The sequence below is a fragment of the Oryx dammah genome, unplaced genomic scaffold (genome assembly GCF_014754425.2).
Source record: "Oryx dammah isolate SB20612 unplaced genomic scaffold, SCBI_Odam_1.1 HiC_scaffold_28, whole genome shotgun sequence".
NCBI classification, from domain to species: domain Eukaryota; kingdom Metazoa; phylum Chordata; class Mammalia; order Artiodactyla; family Bovidae; genus Oryx; species Oryx dammah.
The window spans coordinates 108,224,702-108,238,879 of NW_024070212.1; the positions used below are offsets into that span (position 1 = coordinate 108,224,702).

General features: G+C 36.9%; 1 protein-coding gene across 5 annotated transcripts in view; it reads right to left on the minus strand.

The window, feature by feature from the left end:
* The window catches only part of ZMYM4 (zinc finger MYM-type containing 4), a 164,804-nt gene that overhangs the window by 110,633 nt on the left and 39,993 nt on the right, over positions 1 to 14,178 (minus strand). For 3 of the 5 annotated variants that reach the window (XM_040231724.1, XM_040231725.1, XM_040231727.1), the window contains one exon: positions 3,271 to 3,316. In XM_040231724.1, the coding sequence (XP_040087658.1) occupies positions 3,271 to 3,316 (46 nt within the window). Of the gene's footprint in view, positions 1 to 3,270; positions 3,625 to 14,178 lie in introns of those variants that run through there. The other 2 variants (XM_040231722.1, XM_040231723.1) reach the window with 2 other exon arrangements.

The following is a 14,178-nucleotide window of genomic DNA, read 5'->3' on the forward strand; positions in this document are numbered from 1 at the left end:
TAGGCTTTTTTCACATGGAAAATAAGTTTTTCTATTGTGTTTCTGTTATATCAACACATAGTTGAATCTAATCTACCAATTATATAATGATCAAGATTTTTAAAAAGTAATACATGTAAAGTTTTTCACAAACAAACTGGTATACTGCAAGTGATCAAAACAATATGAATAGTTTTTTAATCCAAAGACTGCACATGAAAATTCAACAATGCTCTTATTTTTTCCCTTGAAGTTGTTGAGTCTGTTATATTCAATGAGCTTTTTCTATCATTAAGAAAATTAACCACTGGTAAATGACCAAGTGGTTATCTTTGTTTTTATCATTTAGTCGCCAAGTCGTGTCTGACTCTTTTGCAACCCCACGGACTGTAGCCCATCAGGTTCCTTTGTCCATAGGATTTCCCAGGTGAGAATATCAGAGTGGGTGGCCATTTCCTTCTCCAGGAGATCCTCCCAATCCAGGGATTGAAACTGCACTGGCAAGTGGATTCTTCCCTGGTGGTTACCTTAGAGCCATTCAATTGATGCAAGTCCTTGATTTAAAGAAGCAGTTATCTAAAAGCATTTTTTAAAAAATCTCTCAACAACCAGGTCCTACTGTATAAACACAGGGAACTATATTCAATATCCTATAAATGGAAATGAATAGTAAAAAAATGTATAACGCACTTTGCTATACAGCAGAAATTGACATTGTAAATAAACAATATGTCAATAAAAATTATTTTTGAACTTCTTTCAAACTGCACATCAATAATGTGAAGCAATGGTTAAAGGAACATGAGTTATACATCAGTCATTTCTACTATCAACATGTTACCTTAAAAAATCGACAGCACAATTCTCCAGACAAATGACAAACTAGAAGGTGGACAACTCTACTTTCTCTTCTGATTTGCATAAAATATTGAAGATTTTTCTTTTTTCTTTTAAATCTCTTTCATTGACAACACTATATATTTGGAACACCAATTTAACTATTTTCATGTTTAAACCAAATTTCCCGAAGTCCTCACTGATGGGGTTACATTAGCAGACACTGTAGTTTGCCAAAAGGTTGCACCCTAGAAGGGCTGAACTTGATTTATAAAACAAATATTTGAAGTTCCAATCCTAGTAGTCTTGGGCAATGAGCACACAGTTAGGTCTGGTATTACACAAGACATCTTCAGGCACCTGCCTGAGAAACAGTGAATCTCCTTTTTTTCTGGACATCAAGACAAAATGGTAGGCCTCAAATGACCATCTTTGGAATCAGAAACTTCCAGAATACCGTCTATATATCAGTCTGCCCTTCTCTCTGTATGTAGAGGTCTGTGTTCCTGAGCTCCCTTGTAGAGGCAGAGCAGCCTCCTCTTCCAAGCTAGTTTCTTCTCTGCCTTCAACAGCCCCTTAATTATAAACTACCAGAAAGAGGGAGATAAACACTAATCTTTACCACACCATTTGCATTCAAAATTTGGTTTAAAATCCCCTGCTTGCAAACCCCTAGCCTAAAAATGTCTGCAGGGCTGGAGCAAAAAAGAGTACCTGCACCAGAAACATAAATTCCAAATGTTCTGTGTAAAGACCCACATATAGCAGCATGCTTATTACTGCATTGAGATTTTGGCTTTAAAATTGCTGTTACTGCAACATCTTTCACAAAAAAAGTATCCAATCAAAAGCATCATTAGAAAGCTATTTGATTAATTATTATTACTATTAATTACTATTTCTGGCACACAGACTTGAGCAAAGGCATATCCAGAAGCAGGAAATCAAAAATTACTTGCTGAAAGTGAGAAGTAAAGGCTGAGGAATACCTTCTAACAGCATGTTTTACTTTTTGACCCTGTTCCCCTGATCACAGACGACTGGTTCAAAGAAAAACCAGCTGGACCAATTATAATCTTTTTACTAGGAACTTAAAATCTAAAATGGATACAGAAAAAGACTAAAAGTCACTGGAGCATAACTGCTTTTTGGCAGTAGTAGAGAGAACGGGCCCATGATCACGTTTCATTGAGTTCCCTGGAGGAAATGTGTTCTTTATCTCCTTCCTGATTTCTGTGAAATACACCAGTATACTTCTAAATCTTTTTTCTTGAGACAAGCAAGCAAAAGTCTAGTTTTGAAACGTGCATGCAACAAAAAGGACATTTAATAATTAAATCCACTGAAGATCAGGAGCGCTAGTTACTTTTCAATATGTAGTCTAAAGAACTGTTATCACTCAAAAAATATTAACAAACTAATTCCAAAGAGAAAGAAGGTACTAAGAGATCCCTTTAGTGAAGGTAAACAGAAAACAAAAGCAAAGCACATTTCCCTTGCCTCAGGAATTTCAGATGATGAAAATTATCCATCATAAACAAGTGCACAAACATCCTTTGATGATTCATCAATTCTACTCTTAGATTCACTAAACGTACCGTGGTAATCATTTAATGATGCACATAAGGCAAAACATGTCAATTATATCTCAATAAAACTGGAAGGAAAAATTCTATTCTTGAAATTTATTCTACAAAAACACTTCAATAAGTAGATAATAGAAATGCATACTTAACACTGTAACAGTAAAAAGTTGAAAATAATATCACACATGTAAAGGAGGAATCTGGTTAACTTATAGTACAGTGAGACAGTAAAATACTGAGTACACACTAAAAAGGATAAAATGGGTCCATAAACACTAACAGAAGATGTCCAGGCAGTTGTATGAAAAATGCAAGAACACTACATTCTTCCCACCCATCACATAAAGATATATATTTACATTCATAGAAAAAAGTCTGGAAAGATATATATTACACTTTCAAACCAGATTCTCTTTGGAGAATGGTAAAGATAAGGTTTTTATTTTCTGCTTTATTCATTTTTGTATTATAAAATTGAATGTATTACTTTTATAATCTAAGAAACAAAGTTTCTTTTAAGAAAATAATGTAACAATGGAAAAAATATGAAGATAGAATTAAGAGACCCTGTAAACAAAGCTTGAGTGATAAGTTCAATATGATCCACACATACACAAACCATGGCTATATTTCAATAGTAATAACTACATATTTAAAGAATATTTAAAGAAAAGAGTGATTCTTACAAGTCAGATTAACTTTATTAAAACACTAAGAGGGTGTGATAAGATCTAAACCAAATCAAATTGGACCATCACATTAATTAGCCCTAACTAATCACAGTTATAGATAAATGCCTTCTCTAGACTTGTATTTACTATCTAAAACACCATTGTTTTGGGTTTTTTTTTTTCCGAATGGTACTTACAGTTCTCTACAATTTCATCAAAAACTGCACCAGTTTTCTGCTCAAACTGAAAAAGCAAAAAAAGAAAAGTAACATTATTATCATTCTTCATTCATACTTTTTAGTATCCCTTCTTCCTCCCTTAAGAGCTGTAATCTTCACCCAAAGTATGCAAATTCATAACAATATAAACAAAAACACTACCAAATAGAGTAAAACAAAAGTTTAGTATAGATAAAAGAGTTCTCAAGCCAAAATCTCCAAACCAAAAATTAAGAGATATATACATACTCTATTAAAAAAGCTATTTTTTAAGTTTTTTTTAAAAACTGAAGTATAGTTGATCTACAACATTTCAGGTATACAACAAAGTGAATCGGAAAAGTTACAAATCACTTTTCTATCACATAACACAAAAGATCATATACATTTGTAATAATAAAACACAGGCAACACTTACTGAGAACTTACAACACTTAATATTAGAACTATGTTAAACTTCTAATCAAAACTGAACAGAACAATCTCATCAATAGGTTTTACTCTCAGGCGAAAGCCAGAAATCTGCTGCTCTTTAAATCAAAGTTAGCCAAATTACAGAAATGATTCCGTGTTGAGTATGTTAGGGCCCAAGACACAAACAGAGCCAAGTATAAAGTAATTTCAGACCTTTAAAACAGACACAGAGGAGGGGAAATGTAAAGCAAAGGCAACTCCACTCAGAAGCTGATAGAGACACAACTAGCATTTTTCACTTCTAGTCTTTAAAGGCCTCCTCATTTTGGCAAGTGTGAGCATTGCAACCTCCCACCTCCCTACTTACTATTCATCCATGAGGCAAGAAGAGAAGCAACTCTGCAACCCACTAAACTACAGACGAGTCTCCCCATTCAAAGGGAAAACTTCAGGGAAAAAGAACTACCTAGCTACCTACATAACTACAAACGAAACACAACAGCTAGCTATAGTAATCAATAATATCTAAGATTCATAGAACAAAAAGACAACCAAGGATCCCAGGTTTCTGAAAGAAATTAACTATGTGAAAGAGAAGGTTCAAGGTGAATTAAAGAATAACCACTCCAGAAGGAAACAATTTACAGAAAAGAAGTTTCTACTTTTAAGTGCTATCTGAGATATGTGAGAGGCTACGGATACAAAAAACTAAAACCAGATAGTCATGAAAAGGAGACATGTGAAAATATTAGGAGACAAGAAAATAAAAATTTTGCTGGGCAAGCTTTTGACAGAGTTCTCAATCAACTTCCAAAAAACAAAAACAAAAAGTTAGAGTTGGAAGATATTTTATATGCAAAAGAAATCTCAAAGGCAAATCCAAGGAAGAGAACAACAGGTGATATAATAGAAGAAAATTTCCCTGAACTAAATAAATTTCCATGAACTAAATAAATATTTGAGATTGAATGGGTATACCAAATACCAAAGAGAAAGTGGGGGGTGGGAAGGCGGGAAGGTACATCCTGGTGAAATTTCAAAATTTCAAAAAGAAAATTTTAAAATTATCATGCAGATGATTCACTAAACACATTTAACATAACTGAATTCAACTATGTAAACACTGAAAAAGGAAAGAAACAGTAAAGGCCACTCTACCTACCATCCCACTCAATGAGCTATGTGAATAAAAGGGAAATGGGAGACGTGACTCTGCAAGCCAAAGAATGAAAGCACTGGGCTACACTGAAAGGGGTTTGAGTGTCTGAAGAAAATGCATTTTTTGGACAACACTGCCTTTTTCTTTTTCTGGTGATGAAAATGATCTAAAACTGATGCGGTTGCTCAACTGTGAAAATACAACCATTGAATTATGTGCTTTAAATGGGTGAATTGCATGGCATATGAACTATATCTCTATTAAGCTGTTCTAAAAACACATTAAGAAAACTATTTCCATGAAGTCTTGCGTATTAAAAACCAAAATGCACAACTGAAACAAGAGTAACTAGGGAAATGGTATGTCAGCATATGCCAGTATTTTTAAAACAGAAATTTTCAAAATATATAGTCAAATCCATTAAATAAGTAATATTTTTAATACATTGAAGCCCCTCAAGTACAATTTCCAGTATTATGTGGTTATCTCCGTTTAATGTTAGCCTCTCTATGTATTTGAACTTCTTACTACGGTAGAGCATCAATTAAGGGAGAATCTACTGTTGATTCACTCTGATTTTGTTGTTTTTGTTTTTCATATTCACAGAATTTTATTTTACCTATAGTTGATTTACTGTAATGAAATGGAGAACATTCCCACCAACAGTGTAGAAGGATTCACTTTTCTCCATCCCCTCTCTGGCATTTATTGTTTGTACTTTTTTGGACTCTAAAATCACTGCAGATGGTGACTGCAGCCATGAAATTAAAAAACGCTTACTCCTTGGAAGGAAAGTTATGACCAACCTAGATAGCACATTCAGAAACAGAGACATTACTTTGCCAACAAGGGTCTGTCTAGTCAAGGCTATGGTTTTTCCAGTAGTCAAGTATGGATGTGACAGTTGGACTGCAAAGAAAGCTGAGCACCTAAGAATTAATGCTTTTGAACTGTGGTGTTGGAGAAGACTCTTGAGAGGACCCTGGACTGCAAGGAGATCCAACCAGTCCATTCTAAAGGAGATCAGTCCTGGGTGTTCTTTGGAAGGAATGATGCTGAGGCTGAAACTCCAGTACTTTGTCCACCTCATGCGAAGAGCTGACTTCACTGGAAAAGACCCTGATGCTGGGAGGGATTGGGGGCAGGAGGAGAAGGGGACGACAGAGGATGAGATGGCTGGATGGCATCACCGACTCGATGGACGTGAGTTTGAGTGAACTCCAGGAGTTGGTGATGGATAGGGAGGCCTGGCGTTCTGCAATTCATGGGGTCACAAAGAGCTGGACACAACTGAGCAACTGAACTGAACTGAACTGAATATGCAGTGATGTGATATACAACAGAATATTACTCAGCCATAAAAAGGAACAAATTTGTATCAGTTCTAGTGAGATGGATGCACTTAATAGTTTGTCATACAGAGTGAATTAAGTCAAAGAGAGAAAAACAAGTATTGTGTATTAACACATATATATGGAATCTACAAAAATGGTTCCCTAGAGAAGGAAATGGCAACCCACTCTAGTATTCTTGCCTAGAAAATCCAATGGACAAAGGAGCCTGGTAGGCTAGTCCATGGGGTCACAGAAAAGTGAGACAAAACTGACCTACTAAACAGCAACAGAAAAATGGTACTAAGGAACCTATCCGCAGGGCAATAGTAGAGAAGCAGACATAGAGAAAGACTTGTGGACACAGCAGGGGAAGAGGGCGGGATGAACTGAGAGAACAGCATTGAAACATATATATTCAGTTCAGTTCAGTTCAGTCACTCAGTCGTGTCTGACTCTTTGCGACCCCATGAATTGCAGCATGCCAGGACTCCCTGTCCATCACCAACTCCCAGAGTTCACTCAGACTCGCGTCCATCAAGTCAGTGATGCCATCCAGCCATCTCATCCTGTCGCCCCCTTCTCCTCCTGCCCCCAATCCCTCCCAGCATCAGAATCTTTTCCAATGAGTCAGCTCTTCGAAACAGATCTGTATGATGCAGGGAGCTCACCTTGGTGCTCTGTGACAACCTAGTGGGGTGGGATGGGGTGGGAAGTAGGAGGGAGGTTCAAAAGGGAAGGAACGCCCGAAAACCTATGGCTGATTCATGCTGATATATGGCAGAAACCAACACAACATTGTAAAGCAATTATCCTCCAAGTAAAACTAAACTAAATAAATTTTTTAAAAACCCTTAATAGTGATGTTGAGCATCTTTACATGTGTCTATTGGCTATCCGCATGTATTCTTTGGAGAAATGTCTAATTTAGATCTTCTGCTCATTTTTTGATTGGGTTGTTCGCCTTTTTGATCTTTTGTTTTCATTCAAATCTGTTGGTGACTGCTCACTTAACACTAACACCACTCTCAACTGTGGACTACATCAGAACTGCAGAACACCTGCTTGGCCTAAAATCTAACACTGGGGTGACAACAAAGGTACAAGTAAGACTTCACTTGGCTATCATATGGTAGTTTTGCTAAATATATTTGGGTGCTTCCTGTCTAACCTGTATATTTACAAGTAAGAATTAAATATAAACTGTAATTTAGCTTTGAATAATGTATTACTCAATCCTCAAGTTTCATAAAAGATTTAACTGGACTTAAAAGCCAAGCTGGTTTTAAGAATCTGTAATAACTATTCTGTAGGCAAGGATTTTCTCAATACCATAAAACCTAAAATTAAAAAAATAAACAAATGAATATGGATATTAAGACAAAAAAAATACCAGTTCATTTTTAGTTATCAAAATAGTCTTATGGGTTCTACCCCTTTCAAAACATGTAACTGTTGCATATTTAAACTTATAAAATAAATGCTACAACTTTAAGGGATTTTTACTTTCCAATTTCTTTACCCATAAAATAAAGATATAGTGATACCTACACTTCCCAGAATTGTTAGCATGATTAAATGAAAAGCATTTAGCATATGATTAGCAAATCATAAATATGCAGTGAAAGCGTTAGTCACTGAGTCATGTCCAACTCCTACCAGGCTCCTCTGACCCTAGAATTCTATAGCTAAGAATACTGGAATGGGTAGCCATTACCTTCTCCAGGGTATCAGCCTGACCCAGGGACTGAAACCATCTCCTGTATCACAGGCAGATTCTTTACTGTCTGAAGCACCAGGGAGCAATAACATGATATTAATAAAAGATATCCTCCCTTATCTTAAAATTTAGGATTCACTACAACATTTGTTTGTAAAAATGTATCCACTGCTTAAAATAAAAGGAAAGCACTGGGAAAATGACTTATCCCTCTTTATTCCAAAAATCAAGCACTGGGAATAAAGTATACTTTTACTTACCAAATAGAACACTAAAGTTCCCTAACCCTAGAGGAGGCTAAAAATCCCAATATACTGTGAAAATACCACCCACGACCACCTGTGGGAAAAAATTAAAACATTTAAAAAATCACAGAGGGAATTCCCTGGCAGTCCAGTTTTAGGACACTGCATTCCCACTGCAAGGGAACCAGATTCCATCCCTGGTTGGGGAACTAAATCTGCACACAGGGTGGTGTGGGAAAAAAAAAAAACAAAAACAGAAATTTATTGAATCCTGGACCAATAATTTTTATTTTAAAATGTTAATTTTCTCTTTTATCCACCATGTGTGTGTTAGTTGCTCAGTCATGTCCTACTCTTTGCAACCCCATGGACTGTAGCTGACCAGACTCCTCTGTCCATGGTATTCTCCAAGCAGGAGTGGGTTGCCACTGCCTTCTTCAGGGGATCTTCTGAACCCAGGGACTGAACCCAGATCTCTTCAATTGCAGGCAGACTCCTACACTGCATGCGGACTCTTTACCAACTGAGCTATGAGGAAAATCCACCATACAGCTTTGCAAATTGTCTGGACATAACTGCTAAAATGCCTAACACCATAAACACTTTTCTCAAACTGGTTTTAATATCTGCAACAATTTAAGAGTTTATATGATAAACTTATTCAGTGAAAACTAAACCAAAAGCTTTATTTTCAGAAAGTTGAACCTGGATTTTTCAATGATTAAGTAGAGACTGAAAACTGTCAAACGTCCTTCACTATCTTCTTCTCTAAAATTTACTCTTTTCACCACTGATTCCTTTTTTTCATTTCAGTAGGAGCCCCAACACCCCAGAATTCAAAGAACTCTCAAAATATTTTCTGCCATTCAATTGGGCTTCCTTGGTGGCTCATTCATAAAGAATCCGCCTGCAATGCAGGAGATGGTAGTGATTCCTGAGACAGGAAGATCACCTGGAGAAGGAAATAGTAACCCACTCCAATATTCTTGCCTGGGAAATTCCATGATCAGAGGAGCCTGGCAAGCTACAGTCCATGAGGTCGCAAGAGTTGGACATGACTTACTTTCTAAACCCACCACCCCCTTCAGCTGATCGTAAGAACTACTGTTTCTATTTCTAACACATCTTCAGTTTTAAATAAATCTTAACTTTCCATGATTAGCTAACCTAAAGAAGAGGTCAAGAAAGAAATGGAAATTGTTCCATAATTTAATTTCTGAAGGATAACTAAGAATTAAATGAAAAGACAGAAGAAAAGATTCAAGAAAAGAACAGCAAATGTAAAGGTTGTTAGCAGGAAAAAACAGAGAATTCAAACAACAGAAAGGCTAGGTGGGTAAGAATTCTGGGACTAAAGCAAGTCAGCACTGTAAGACAAAGCTGATGGCAAATCATGGGCCAAACAATGGACATTCTTTATGGAAAGGGTAACCACATATTCCAGTTAGCCCAAAGCATCGCAGCTTATGCCTACTATCCCCATGTAATCATTAACATGCTCCCTTTCCTCTCAAAACTGTCTCAGTTTGTCACCCTAAGTATTAGTCATGATTAGACACTGGACTTTATCCTAAGCAAAAACACTGAAAGAGATAGTAGAAAGGAGATCTAAGTTCTGAAAACAATTACTCTGGTTATGGAGTAAGGTTATTTATTATTCCTCACTAAAGTTCTCATCATACTATTCTCATACTATTGTCTTCCAACTGGGAATGAGTTCTGCCTGATGAAATTCCAATGCTTACTTTTTTTGGGGGGGAGGGGGGCGCGAGGTGCCACTCATCTTTCAGAATCTTACTTCCCCAATCAGGGACTGAATCCAAGTCACCAGTAGTGGAAGCCCAGAGTCCTAACCACTAGACTGCCAGGGAATTCTCTCCAATGTTTATTTAAAATACAGCTCTTTGATAAGGCCTTTCCTGATAAACCATTTATAAGTCTTGACTCCACTGCAGCACTACATTTATATTTCACTTAGTTACTTGTGGCACAGTTAACATATATGTGTCAGTATCACTTTCTAGATAAATCTTTTTCATCTTGGGATACCTACAGGCCCTGCATATTGTGCTATATCTCCTCTCTGTATCTTTTTTATTAACTGAATACCGTAACGCTGCATCTCTCAATATTTGTTACAGAAAACCTGCAAGAGGCCCTAAGTGAAAAAAAGAGTTCTGTGATCAGATACTCTTTCCAAATATAGTATTATAGAACTCTTCCACTACTTGGCATAAAGTTTTATTCATCATCCTCCATTTGGTAGGAAAAAGATGTTATTTCATTTAAGTTTGTATTCTGCTGTTTTATTTACATTCAGTTGTTTTCATTTTCATTTTTGAAGAATCTTTCCATATAGTTATTAACTATCTGTGATTATCATTTCTATCAACTGTCTGATTTCAGAATTTTTTAAATGACCTGAGTCAATGGTTCACAAACCAGAATGATGAGTGGTCAACACTTAGCAAGAAAAACTGATATGGAGATATGAAGAAAATCAATAAAATGTTATATAGACAAAACAGAAATATCAATAAAGAGAAAATACATAAAGAAACCAAAAAAGAAATTCCAGAGACAAAAAGTTCAATATCTAAAATGAATTCACTAAATGGATTCAAAGGCAGATTTAGGCAAACAAAAAGAATCATCAAGCTTGAAGACAGAACAAGGGAAATTATCAAGTCTGAGGAAAAGAAGAAAACTGATAGAAAAATAAACACAGTAAGGTACCTATAGGACACAAACCAGTGTACCAACATATGCACTGTGGGAGTCCCACAAGGAGGAAAAGAGCAAAATGAGGCAGACAGAGTATCTGAAAAATTAATAATTGAAAACTTCCCCAAATCTGATGAAAAACATGAACATAAATGTCCAAGAAGCTCTACAAACACCATGTAAAGATAAGCTCAAAGAGATCCACATAAAGACACTTTGAACAGCCAAAGAGAAAATGTTGAAAGCAGCAAGACACAACTGACTTATCACACACAAGGTGTCCTCAGTAAGAATATAAGTGGGGTTGGATGGCATCACTGACTCAATGGACATGAGTTTGAGTAAACTTCAGGGGTTGGTGATGGACAGGGAGGCCTGGCGTGCTGCAGTCTGCTGGGGACACAAAGAGTGGGACACGACTGAGTGAAAGAACTGAACTGAACTCATTAGAAAGACTGTACGCCAGCACACTGATATATTCAAAATGTTAAAAGAAAAAGCAGATAACCAAGAATCTTATACTCGGTAAAACTCTCCTTCAAGGAGAAATTAAGACATTACCAAATAAATAAAGCCTGACAAAGTTCATACTACTGAAGGAAGTTCAGCACAATGAAATGAAAACGCAATAGAAAGTAATTCACATCCTGGGCATATACTTTGAGGAAACCATAACTGAAAAAAACTCATGTACCTCAATGTTCATCGCAGCATTATTTCAAACTGCTAGGACATGGAAGCAACCTAGATGTCCATAATCAGATGAATGGATAAAGAACAGGATGCAATGGAATTGGAATTAGGACTGTTTTGGAAAAGCGAGCTTACTTAGCAGTAACGTTGATGATGGAAGAGGTGATAAAAGTAATTGTAGTGAATTCATGGTTCTGTCCTTCTTGTGTGTCATTTTCAAAAATTAAATAATCTCTTGTTCATTTGAAAAAAAAAAAAGAAGTTCTGATACATGTACACAATGGAATATTACTCAGCCATAAAAAGGAACACATTTGACTCAGTTCTAACAAGATGGATGAACCTATACAGAGTGATGTAAGTCAGAAAGAGAAAAACAAATATTATATATTAATGAATACATATGGAGTCTAGAAAAACAGTGCTGATGAAGCTACCTGCAGGGCAGCAATGGAGATGCAGACATAGAGAACAGACTGTGGAAACAGTAGGAAAGGAGAGGGTGGGGCAGATTAAGAGAGTTGCACTGACACATATTCACTGCCATATGTGAAGCTAGACAGTCGGCGGAACGTTACTGTGTGAAGTGGGGAGCTCAAATCCGATGCTGTGTGTGATACCTTAGAGGGGTGGGAATGGGGTGGGAGGGAGGTTTGAGAGAGAGGGGCCATACATAACCTATGGCTGATTCATGTTGATATATGGCAGAAACCAACACAATATTGTAAAGCAATTATCCTCCAATTAAAAATAAATAAATTTTAAAAATTAAAAAAACAATATAGTAATTCACAGCCATATAAAAAAATAAAGATCTTAATAAAGGTAAACATATGGGCAATTATAAAAGTTAGAATTACTGTAACTTTGGTTTATAACTCCAGTTATTTTTCTACGTAATTTAAGACATTAGTGAAACTTGTTAAATTCTTACTTTCTGTTTTTAGGCACATGATGTATAAAGATACGATCTGTGTGGGTCCACTTATACCTGCATTTTTTCAACAGTACATATGACAGTACTATACCGATATGGAAACCACAGATACAGAGGCCAGCTATAAATTCCATGGGGGTGCTCCACGGCATGCAGGGCTGGCGCCCCGAACCCTGATGCTGTTCAGAGGTCGACTGTATTTACAAACCTACTTGATAAAGGATGCTGAGAACATATAGAAAATTCCTAAAACCTACAAGAAAACCACCCCAATTCAAAAACAGGACTTCTCTAGCAGTCCGGTGGTTAAGACTCCATGCTTCAACTGCAAGGGGTGTGGGTTCAATTCCTGGTTGGAGAACTAAGATCCCACATGCCGTGTGGTGTCACCAAAAATTAGATTAAAAAAAACAGGGGCAAAGGACTTGAACAGACATTTCTCCCGAGAAAATATATAGATGGCCAATAAGCATGAGAAAAGATTCTCAATGCCCCTAATTATTTGAAAAATGCTAATCAAAACTACAATGAGATATGACCTCAAGCTCATTAGGAAGGAAATCACAAACCACTCCAGTATTCTTGCCTGGAAAATCCCACAGATGGAGAAGCCTGGCAGCATGGGGTCGCAAAGAGTCGGACACGACTGAGCAACTTCACTTTCTTTCTTATCAAAAAAACAGAAGACAGGTGTTGTCAAGGATGTGGAGAAATTGAAATTGTGGGAATGTAAAAACAGTGATTGCAGCCATGAAACTAAAAAACGCTTACTCCTTGGAAGGGAAGTTATGACCAACCTAGATAGCATATTAAAAAGCAGAGACATTACTTTGCCAACAAAGGTCCGTCTAGTCAAGGCTATGGTTTTTCCAGTGGTCATGTATGGATGTGAGAGTTGGACTGTGAAGAAAGCTGAGCGCTGAAGAATTGATGCTTTTGAACTGTGGTGTTGGAGAAGACTCTTGAGAGTCCCTTGGTCTGCAAGGAGATCCAACCAGTCCATTCTGAAGGAGATCAGTCCTGGGTGTTCACTGGAAGGACTGATGCTAAAGCTGAAACTCTAATACTTTGGCCACCTCATGCAAAGAGTTGACTCATTGGAAAAGACTCTGATGCTGGGAGGGATTGGGGGCAGGAGGAGAAGGGGACGACAGAGGATGAAATGGCTGGATGGCATCACCGACTCAATGGACATGAGTTTGAGTGAACTCCAGGAGTCGGTGATGGACAGGGAGGCCTGGCGTGCTGCGATTCATGGGGTCACAAAGAGTCGGACACAACTGAGCGACTGAACTAAACTGAACTGAAAAACGGTACAACTGTTATGAAAAACACTATATTGGTGCCTCAAAAAATAAAAATAGAATTACCAAGTGATCCAGCAATTCCACTTCTGAGTATATACTCAAAAGAACTGAAAGCAAGGTCTTGAAGAGATACTTGTATACCCACGTTCATAATAACATTACAAAGGCTAAAGCATGAGAGCAACCCAAGTAACCACAGACAGATAAATAAGCAAAACATGGTGTTTACATACAATGGGAGTATTACTCACCCATTAGAAGAAAGGAAATTTTGACACATGGTAACAACATGTATGAAACCTTAACACATTATACTAAGTAAACTAAATAGAGCCAGAAAGTAGAATGATAGTTGCC